This window comes from Mirounga leonina, unplaced genomic scaffold, assembly GCF_011800145.1.
Source record: "Mirounga leonina isolate KUSES-001 unplaced genomic scaffold, KU_Mleo_1.0 Mir_454, whole genome shotgun sequence".
Taxonomy (NCBI): Eukaryota; Metazoa; Chordata; class Mammalia; order Carnivora; family Phocidae; genus Mirounga; species Mirounga leonina.
The window spans coordinates 4,280,053-4,290,697 of record NW_023270763.1 but is presented as its reverse complement, the minus strand read 5'-3'; the positions used below and the strand labels follow the sequence as shown (position 1 = coordinate 4,290,697).

At 54.5% G+C, this 10,645-nt stretch overlaps 1 protein-coding gene across 1 annotated transcript; it reads left to right on the top strand.

Moving 5' to 3' along the window:
- Positions 1-8,167: 8,167 nt before the first annotated feature.
- Positions 8,168-9,145, top strand: LOC117999230 (olfactory receptor 10AC1-like). The gene has a single exon (XM_034988171.1). It carries the CDS (start codon positions 8,168-8,170, stop codon positions 9,143-9,145), a length of 978 nt encoding a protein of 325 aa, XP_034844062.1.
- Positions 9,146-10,645: the final 1,500 nt, after the last annotated feature.

Below are 10,645 nucleotides of genomic sequence, written 5' to 3'. Positions count from 1 at the left end.
TATTTTTTATTTTTTAAAATTTTTTAAAGATTTTATTTATTTATTTGACAGAGCGAGACACAGCTAGAGAGGGAACACAAGCAGGGGGAGTGGGAGAGGGAGAAGCAGGCTTCTCGCTGAGCAGGGAGCCCGATGCGGGGCTCAATCCCAGGACCCTGGGATCATGACCCAAGCCAAAGGCAGACACTTGACAACTGAGCCATCCAGGCGCCCCTCCAGATAATTTTTTTAAATCACAGATCACATGTTACAGAAAGATAGTTTGTTATTCTCCATAGTTAATCTCTCAGGGTTTCCTGGTGAATCTACAAGTGAAATCATTTTCTCTGATACCATTCATCAGCCTGGGTAAAGACAGATTATTCTGACCCCCTTGCTGGTTCATAGCTAATCAGTGCCCCCCTCAAAATGTTCAAACAAGATTCACTGTTCCCAGACTATCTGCAGTGTTAATTCCTTTCCCTCTTTTTAAAATTTAAATCCCCCACCCCACCCCCCCTTTTTTTTGCTTATTTAGGACTCAGTCCATGGTTTTGATATCTACTATACACCAGTAAACAGCATGCTGATGGTTAACTATGTGTCTTTACATTTTTCTTTGACACCAGACACAGAAGAATATGTATTTTAGGGTTTGAAAACAAGGAAAACTATATAAGGTGCTAAAAAAATGTATTATTTTCCCTTAGGGAAGAGGGAAGACAACAGTGGGGCAGGGAATGAGGAGGGTCTCTGGAATTCTGGCAATGTTCTGTCTCTTCACTTTGTGAAAATTCAATTGTACCATTATTCTGTGTAGTTTTCTGTAAGTCTGTCGTATATCAATTATAATGCTTATTTTTTAAATGATGACTAACATCTGGTAAAAATAACATTGGATTCCTACCCCACATCTTACGGGGTAAATTGCATATCAATTAAGCACTTAATTGTGTTTTTTTTTTAAAGATTTTATTTATTTATTTGAGAGAGAGAGAGAATGAGAGACAGAGAGCATGAGAGGGAGGAGGGTCAGAGGAAGAAGCAGACTCCCTGCCGAGCAGGAAGCCCGATGCGGGACTCGATCCCGGGACTCCAGGATCATGACCTGAGCCGAAGGCAGTCGCTTAACCAACTGAGCCACCCAGGCGCCCCAAGTACTTAATTGTTAAAAAAGAATCAAACCACAAATGTTTGAGGAGAAAATGTGGAGAAATAATTTTTATTTTAAGAGTGTTTCAAGCATGATGTGCAACCCAGAAGCTACAAAAGAAAATATTGATGAATCTGACTACACTGAAATAAAACAATTCTCCGTGGCAAAACTCGCCATAAACAACATCAGAAGACACATAGTGAGCCAGGAAAAAGAGTTACAATTCCCACTACAGGCAGTTGAATTCCTTTAATATGTATATTAAAAATGGCTTATAATCAATAGAAGCTAAGAGCCACAGGCAAATAGAAAAAATGGGGAAGAAAAAGAATATGAACAAACAGTGCAAAAAATAGAAATGTCTTTTAAAATAGGAAAAGAAGGTCAACTTTACTCACAGAGAAGTACAAGTTAAAATTATGCTGAGACACTGCATTTCTACCAAATCGAGGACAATCTGACAGCACTGTGTTGGTGAAGATGTGGAGGACGAGCAGGTGTTTTAATTTATTCCAGACGGGAGCACTGAGTGCTAGAATAAAGATGCAAAGTAACATGTGAATAAGTAACAAAATAACTAAGACAATTTAAAATGCACAATCCCGGGGTGCCTGGGTGACTCAGTTAAGCATCTGCCTTTGGCTCAGGTCATGATCCCAGGGTTCTGGGATGGAGCCCCACATTGGGCTCCCTGCTGAGCTGGGAACCTGCTTCTCCCTCTCCCTCTGCATCTCCCCTGGCTCGTGCTCCCTCCCTCTCTCTCAAATAAATAAATAAAAAATCTTAAAAAAAAGAAAATAAAATGCACAAACCCATTGACCCTAATTACACACATGCCAAATACCATGTAGGTAAGGAAGGATATTTATTTCAGTATTGGTTGTAATGGCCAAAGATCAGAACCCATCTAAATGCCCTTCAACAGGGACTTGTCCAGTAAGTGATGGCGTCTAGCAGCACCTGGGTGGCTCAGTCAGTTAAGTGTCCGACTCTAGGTTTTGGCTTGGGTCATGATCTCAGTGTCCTGGAATTGAGCCCTGTGTCGGATTTCGCGCTCCGCAGAGAGTCTGCTTGAAGATTCTCTCTCTCCCTCTCCCTCTGTCCTCCCATCCTGCCCCACTCGAGCTCTCTCTCTAAAATAAATAAATAAATCTTTTTTTTAAGTAGCAAATAACACACACATGTGATGCTATCCCGTGTATACTTAGAATATCTCTGTAAGGAGAAATGGATCCGCTAAAGGCTGTTGCCTCTGGGTGGGTTTAGAGGCAGGGTTCTTGGGTCAGACTATTCTTTTACACCCTTTGAATTTTGAACCAGATATTTTTTTTTTAAGATTTTATTTATTTATTTGACAGAGAGAGACACAGCAAGAGAGGGAACACAAGCAGGGGGAATGGGAGAGGGAGAAGCAGGCTTCCCGCGGAGCAGGGAGCCCGATGCGGGGCTTGATCCCAGGACCCTGGGACCATGACCTGAGCCGAAGGCAGACGCTCAACGACTGAGCCACCCAGGCGCCCCGATATTTCATATTTTAAAATGTAAACAAAATTAATGCCTAAAATAGTTAAGAAGACTATGTAGCAAATGGAAAACAGGTGTCATTCAATGTTAAATGGGAACAGCAGGATACGGAATCGTCTGTCTCGAAGTGCTGTGGTCGTCTCTGCAATTGGGCAGTGAGAACTCGAGAAGTCTGTGTTGTTGCATTTTGTTGCTCAGCACTTTGGGGTATTTTCTAGTGATGGTGGTGGGGGGGGAGAAGGTGCCTACCCCCATCCCCTCCACCAATCACCCCATTCTGAGATCCAGGCTGCTGACCACCCCTTAGTTCAAACTTTGGGGAAATGTGGAGTGAGCAGGCATGTTCCCCATCCCAGTTTACCTCCGGCTCCTGCCGGTCCCTCCATCACTGCAGGAAGGTGGTGGCCTCCGTCCCCTTGGCCCAGAAGTTTCCAACTCTCCCAGGACACCCCAGTTCAGATTTCCCAAGTTGTCCTCCCCGCTCGTCCCTCAGCCCCCAGCCTTCTGAGACCGCCGTGCTCCTCAAGCTCCGCAGCTCTGGGCCAAGATCACTTAACAAGACCCTGGGGCTTTAGATGAAGCCAGACCCTTAAGTGGGCCCTGGGAAACCTATTAAGTCACTCTTTGCTTATGGTGAGCGTCCCTGGGAACAGGGGCGGAGATCACGGGAGAAGAGGGGGAACGATGTGGTGCAGCCAGGCTGCCCCCCATTTTCTACCAAGTCCTCCTATAGTCCGCTGCTACTTTATGATTTGTATCCACAGAGGAACTGCTATTTGATCTGGGCTAAGAGTGAGTAGCTTTCCAGGTGGGGAAGGACGCTCTGATGTGGAGAAGGTGTGCGCTGTCAGGGAGAGGTGGGAGACCGGTGGACGTGTGGTGCGGACTGCTGCGTGGCTTGTGCGGAAGGCATGGCCAGGAGATGGGGGGACTGAGAAGGCCCACAGGGTCTGTGTCACGATGGCCGGAACTTGCCCTTCCACCCAGGATTCAGGTCACCCACTCAGCCCAGACTGGATCTCTCCCCTCGCAGGCATCACTGGGGGACGCATATTCCCCCGTCCGGGATAGCAGGGTGAGCAAGGCACCCGGCCAGCCAAGATGCTGAGGATTTAATTCAGGCTGCCATTTAGGGTCTGGTAGCCCCAAGTCTGGCTTGAATGAATGAGTTTTCAGATTTTGGTCTTTTTTCTCCAAGGATGCCACGGAAGGTCAGGTGTGGGTGCCAAGGACTTAGTGCAAAGCCCCTGCTGGAATTCACCAGCTTTATTTATTTATTTTTTTAAGATTTTATTTATTTGACAGAGAGAGAGAGCGAGAGAGGGAACACAAGCAGGGGGAGCGCGAGAGGGAGAAGCAGGCTTCCCGCTGAGCAGGGAGCCCGAAGCAGGGCTCGATCCCAGGACCCTGGGATCATGGCCCAAGCCGAAGGCAGATGCTTCACCAACTGAGCCACCCAGGCGCCCCAGGAATTCACCAGCTTTAAACCCATGTTTTCAGGAGAGAGGAAATCCCACAAGGAGGGGAGTCTCAGGTCCAGAAGCCTGAGGGACATAGGAGACGGTCCTCCGCTATCTCTCTGTCTCTTGTCTGTCTCTCCGTCTCTGTTTCTCTGTCTCTGTCCCTCTCTTCCTTCCTGTCTTTCTCTTTCTCTTTCTCCCTCTCTGTCTCTCTCTGGGTCTCTGTTAGCCCAGAGCCTGATGAACCCCCTGGGGCGGGATGCTCTGCCAAAGGCTGCGTGTCTTCCCTCCCGCTCTGCCCTCAGCAGTTCCCTCTGCCTGTCCCTCGTCGTGTGCCTCATTCTGTTTCTGCACCTCAATCTGCTTCCTTCTCTCTCCTCCAGCCCCCTTTCCGTTTCCCCCTCGCCTGGGTGGGGAAGGACCCACAGACAAGGCAGACAGAAGAGCACGGACTTTGAAATCAGACTGACCTGGGGACCTCTAGCTTAGGGGAGATGCTCTGTGACTCCCCCAAGTCTCAGCTCCCGCATCTGTAAATTAACGGGAACGGTGACGTGCCTGCCTCACAGAGGACTCACAAAGATCCAATAATGCCGCGCATGGGGCACGTTTAGAGCTCGCCATCAGGGCTGGGCGCGTGGCAGTGACTGTCACAGGGGAGTCGTTGCGGTGGTTCGGCTCCCCTCCCCCCCCCCCCCCCCCCGCACCCCTCGGCGTTTGGAGGGAATACGGGGCTGTTGCCAACCAAGGGAAGTTGGAGGCGATATCTGTGTCCCTGGGGCAACTTTCCAGGAGGCCTTGGCGGAAGAGCTGCGGGGAGGCTTTGGAGAAGAGGAAGCGAGGCCAGGCACTTGCAGGCTTCAGGGTCTTGGCCTCAGGGCAGAGAGGCCAGGTGACACTGGTCAGCCCCCTGCCTCCGCCTCCCCGGGCCCCGCCCGTCCCTCTCCTCTCTGCCACTCGCTGTCTGATGTCTCCAGAGATCTTCAGCCAGGGCGGAATGTCACCCACACGCGGGGAGCAGGAAGCACAGGACAGGACGGAGCATGTGCTGATACGTTGGCGATCCGTTCCATACGGTTCCTGCACGTAGGCAGGGCTGTGCCAGGCTCTTTCCGGACTTGCTGCCGGCCCGTCATCACGACCGAGGCGGCTGCTGGTGCCTCAGGAGATTCGAACTCGGAGCTGTCTCTGCTGGTCGGTGAAACAGCTGAGACAGAACAGGTGTACGTGAACCCCAAGGCCCCGTTTGTGCCACTGGGCCGTTCTGGCTCCAAGAGACACAAAGGATGGGCTTCTGCTGGGGAGAGAACTATGACATTACATCCCGGGGCACTCCCGGGGCCCCCCACCGTGCCCTGCACACTGCAAATGGACACACGCACACGCACACAGTGGCAAGGCTGGAAAGAGCTGTTTTGATAGCTACGCTGGTCTGAGGCTCTCCAAAGATCCGTAAGTGGATGCCAACCGTTAGGCCTAGGTTAACGCCTCCCTTACTGATCCAGTGTTCCAGAGTCACCCGATGCCCGTCCAAGTCCCTCATAGGCTCTTGGAACATCAAGATGTCTTTAAAAAACGGCTTACCTTGGGCATGCGAGCATAACCACACACACACAACTTTCGGTAGAACTGTACGGTATCAGAACCTGAAGCAACTCTAAAGGTCGTCTGGTCCAAGTCCCCTCGCGGGGGAGGAACCAGACTGATACGTGGTGGCCCGCTCGCCGTCACACAGCAGATGGTGGGGGACGGGGTTCGCGGTTCACGGGCGGTGGCCAGCGGCGTGGGCTCTGTAGAAATGGCCTCGAGGCACCAGCAGCCTCCTGTGCGGAGAGGGAGCACCAGTTGAAGAGGAGGGAGCAGCTGGGGGGGGAGCTGCACAAGCTGCATCCGCACCAGCCTCAGGGCCGTCCACGCGTGCCTACGCGCGGAGCCCGGCAGGCAGCCGTTCGGCGTGGGCAGCTGAGGCTCCTGGGGAGGTGAGCTTGACTGAGGCTCCTGAGCGGTGCAGTTTTTTTTGTTTTGTTTTGTTTTTTTTTAATGTTTTTTTTTTTTTAATTTATTCATGAGAGTCAGAGAGAGAGAGAGAGGCAGAGGCAGAGGGAGAAGCAGGCTCCCCGCCTAGCAGGGAGCCCGATGCGGGACTCGATCCCAGGACCCCGGGATCATGACCTGAGCCGAAGGCAGACGCTTAACCATCTGAGCCACCCAGGCGCCCCTGAGCGGTGCAGTTTTAAGGCCTGGGGTATGTGAAGAGAACGACGAGGAGAATATGCCTCTTAGTAGAGTGAATGAAGGGGACGGCGGGACCTCTGACGGCGGGGCGGCCAGCCCAGCAGGACTCTGGTAGTCTGGGGGGGCACTGGCCCTGAAGATGACCGAGAGCATGGATCCCATCTCGGGATGAGACTGACACGTGCTGAGGAGCACTTTCGGGGAGGAACCAACAGAAGGTGGGGACAGCTGTCTGTCGCCAAGGGGTGAGGCCTCTCCAGGACCAGAAACTCAGGGACATACAGGGACACAGACAGGAGGCATACCTTTGGGAGAAATGGGGATTAATCCCCTCGCTTACAATAATTCAGCAAACAACAGACATGACTCAAACCTCCCGTTCCCAGAGCCTGAGTTTAGTGGCATTGTCATGACAACGGTGGGATGGGAGGATGACACCTGGGAGGCAGGGGTCGTCACCCACACGTAGCATGTGACGTCAGCCCAGCTCTTCCCTGTAGGGAATGTGGGGACTGCAGGGCGTCCCAGGAAGCCCCCTCCCCCGTGTGCAGGGACAGGTCTGCTCAGGACAGGGGAGTCACGCCCTCCACCTGGAGCCCGTGGTGCCAGCATGCAGGAGACAAAGCCGGAAGTCACACTGAAGGGGACTGGGGACATAACCCCAGGGCAAAGAAGGGAGAGTTGAGCCAAGAATTGTCAGCTGACGTTTGGAGGGTCATTCAGGTGAATGGTGCTGGAGGCAGGAGCGCGACTGGTGTCCGCTGTGATTGCTGGTGGGGGGTGGCGGGGGGAGGAAACTGGAGAGGTGAGAGAACAGGGAAGCACTCCCGGAGGTGGGCGGTGCACCTGCCCAGTCGTCCTGTGGGGTGCAGGAGGGGGGCTCCTCCACAGTGACTTCTGACTCTGGAAATGGGCCTGGGGCTAGCTCCATTCACAGAAGGTCGAGGAAGTTTCCTCGAGAAATGACGCCGTAGTTCGGGACAGGTTGCATTGGAAGTGTGGGCGGGGCGTGTGGGTGGCAGTGCTGAGGGTCTTCAGCTCCGAGAAGGGAGTGGGTCTGTGGGGGGCTGGGGCTGAACGTCGCAGCTTGGGCCTCGGGCGTGTCCACCATAACACGGGGCAGGTGCGCGTCTTCCCCGGGACAGAGCCAGAGAGAATGGGCAGGCCCAGGATGACCATGGGGGTGTCCTGAGTCCAGCTGATGGGAGCGGGAAAACATAAATAAGACAACAGCCAGGGCAGGTGAGGACAGGAGGGCGTGTGGTCTATCCGCAGAGAGCCCCAGGATGCGTGAGTGCAGGGGATAGGACGGGCCTCTGCGGACAGGAGACTCCGGTGCTGCTCCAGCCCCTCACCCGGGGCTTTGTCCCAGGAGCGACCATCTCCATACCCCAGAACCAGCCGCTCGGGCAAGAGCCTATCCCTTCAGAAATCTGACCCCTCAGGCCACTGTCCACTCAGGTGTCCATCCCCACCTTCCTCCCTGAAGGCTGGCCCCTCGGGTGCAGGGGCTGTGGGCTCAGAATGCTGGCCAAACCCGGGGGCTGCGTGGACAGGTGTGCAGAGACATCTGGGTGCCTGGAAGAGCATGGGGCATGGAGGCCAGAGGGAGAGCAGGGGGTGGCTCTAGACATCTGAATTCCTGGGGGACACTGGGCTGGGGGCAACGAGGGGCAGAGAGCGCTGGCTTGGGGAGAAAGCCTGGTGTCTCCGGTGGAAGGGGTGTGGGGACCATCCGTGTGTTTTCTGGGAGGGATGTGTCACCGCGACCTTCCTCTCTGGCCAGTGCGCCTGTCCTCCCACAGGTCCTGACATGAGCCCCTGGCCCGAGTCCAACTGGACCACCCCGCAGGAGTTCGTGATCCTGGGGTTCTCCGGGTGGCCCCAGGGGCTGCAGCAGCTGCTTTTCGCCTTCCTCCTGCCACTCTATCTGGCCACGCTGGCTGGAAACCTGCTCATCCTGGGCCTGGCTGTCGTGGACCCCGCCCTGCACACTCCCATGTACTTCTTTCTGGGGGCACTGTCCACTGTGGAGGTGGCCTACACGCTGGTGCTGACCCCGCGCATGCTCGCCGGCTTCCTGCTGCCGCCGGGGGGCCAGGCGGTGGCCCGATCCACCTGCGCTGCCCAGATGGGCCTCTTCGTGGCGCTGGGAGGCTCCGAGTGCCTGCTGCTGGCCGCTATGGCCCTGGACCGCTACCTGGCCATCTGCCGCCCCCTCCACTACCCCCAGCTCATGACCACGGGGCTCTGCTGGTGCCTTCTCGCCTCCTGCTGTGCTGGGGGCTCTATCCTGGCCTTGGGGCTCACCACGGCCATTTTCCAGCTGCCCTTCTGCCAGGGGGGCTCCATCAACCACGTCTTCTGTGACCTCCCGGCGGTGTTGGTGCTGGCCTGCGGGAACCACCAGCTGCAGGAGCGGGTCCTGCTGGCAGCTTGCCTGTTGCTGCTGGTGCTGCCCCTGGCCCTGATCCTGCTGTCCTACACCAGGGTGCTGGTGGTCATCCTGGGCGCTGGGGGGTGTGCAGGCCGCCGCAAGGCCTTCAACACCATGGCGTCGCACCTCACGGTGGCCGTGCTTCACTACGGCTGCGCCACGGCCATGTACGCCAGGCCCCTGAGTGGCCGCTCCCTCGAGGAGGACAAGCTGGTCTCGCTCATCTACATCAGCCTCACACCGCTGCTCTACCCCACCATCTACACGCTGCAGAATCGGGATGTGCAGCGCGCCCTGCAGCGGGTGGTCAGCGGCAGGATGGCAGGGACCGTCCCCCAGGCTGACGCCAACTAACGGTGTGAGCCAGGTGGTGTCTGTCCTGAAATCGCCCTCACTGAGGGGAACCTCACCATCCAGAGCCATCTGGGGGTCCCCGGGACGGGCTGGACAGAAACCTGAGTATGGTATACCAGGACTCCAAAATCGGACCTCAGCCTAGTTCTTCGGCGTCTGTGGACATTTCAAGCTGAACAGTTCTCGTTGGTGGCCATGCACTGTGGGATGTTCCGCGGCCCTTGTCTCTGCCCAGTAGATGCCAGTAACACACCACCGCTCCCCCGCAGTTGAGATGACCAAAACTGTCACCCGACATGGCCAAACGTCACCTGAGGGGCAAGGTCAGCCCTGGTGGAGAACAGCTGCGCTGAACTCTGGCCACACGGTATCTGCTGAAGAGAAACGAGTCCTCCTATACAAGAAGTTTACGGCTGCGTTATTGATAACAGACAAAAACTGGAAACGAGCCAAATGTTCATGGACATGGGCTAGACACAGAGATGGGGCGCCTGGGTGGCTCCGTTGGTTGGGCGTCTGACACTTGATCTCAGCTCAGTTCATGCCAAGATCGTGAGTTCAAGCCCCACATTGGGCTCCGTACTGGGTGTGGAGCCTGCTTTAAAAAAAGCAGGGGGGGCACCTCAGTGACTCCTTCAGTTAAGCATCCCACTCTTGATTTCGGCTCAGGTCACAGTCTCAGGGTCATGAGATCGAGCCCCCACGTCGGGCTGCACACTGGGTGTGGAGTCTGCTTAAGATTCTCTCCCTCCTGCTCTGCCCTTCCCCCACCCCACTCTCTTTCTCTTAAAAAAAAAAAAAAAAAAAGAATAGACACCAACAACCTGTGGCATATTCGTGTGCGGGAAGTATACACAGCAATGAGGAGGAGAGGTCTTCCTGTTGGCAGACGCAGACACAGACGTAATACTGAGTATGAGAAGCGAGACACCGAATGCCTCCCTCCTCGTAAGGGCAACGACAGGCTCATCTGTGGTGGTTGATACCGTAAGACGGGTCACCTGGGAGAAGGGTCTGTGTGGGCGCGGGCACTGGAGAAGTTCCGTATTCTGATCTGGTTGGGAATGACATGGGTATCCGTGTGTGCAAATCTTCATCCAGATGCTTGCCTTAGATCTGAGCACTTCGCTGTCCCTAAAATAAACCACAGCTGGTTCAACTGTTGCCAAGTAAGGCAGGCCGTCGGGATTGCCGTGCCCTTGCTCATGCTGCTTTATTTCCCTGGTACTCTCTTCCTCTCGTTCCACCTACGAAAACCCGCCTTCCTCCTCTCAATGACAATGGCTGCGACTCCAAAACATAATTTCAGCATCTGCTTCGCTTTCCGCTCACCTACCCACGCCCGCCATGCAACTATACGGTGAGCTCTTTAAAGCCAGACCTCAGACCCTGTTCTTCTAGTTCCAGATCCGTGAACTTGGTAGTTCTTAATAAGAATTTGATGGGAGGAACAAACCATAGACGAGCTCCTGGGTTCTCTGGGGGGTTCACATATGGGCT

What these genes read in the sequence shown, in the direction of transcription:
- LOC117999230 (XM_034988171.1), top strand. Translation starts at nt 8,168, where the DNA reads ATGAGCCCCTGGCCCGAGTCCAACTGGACCACCCCGCAGGAGTTCGTG.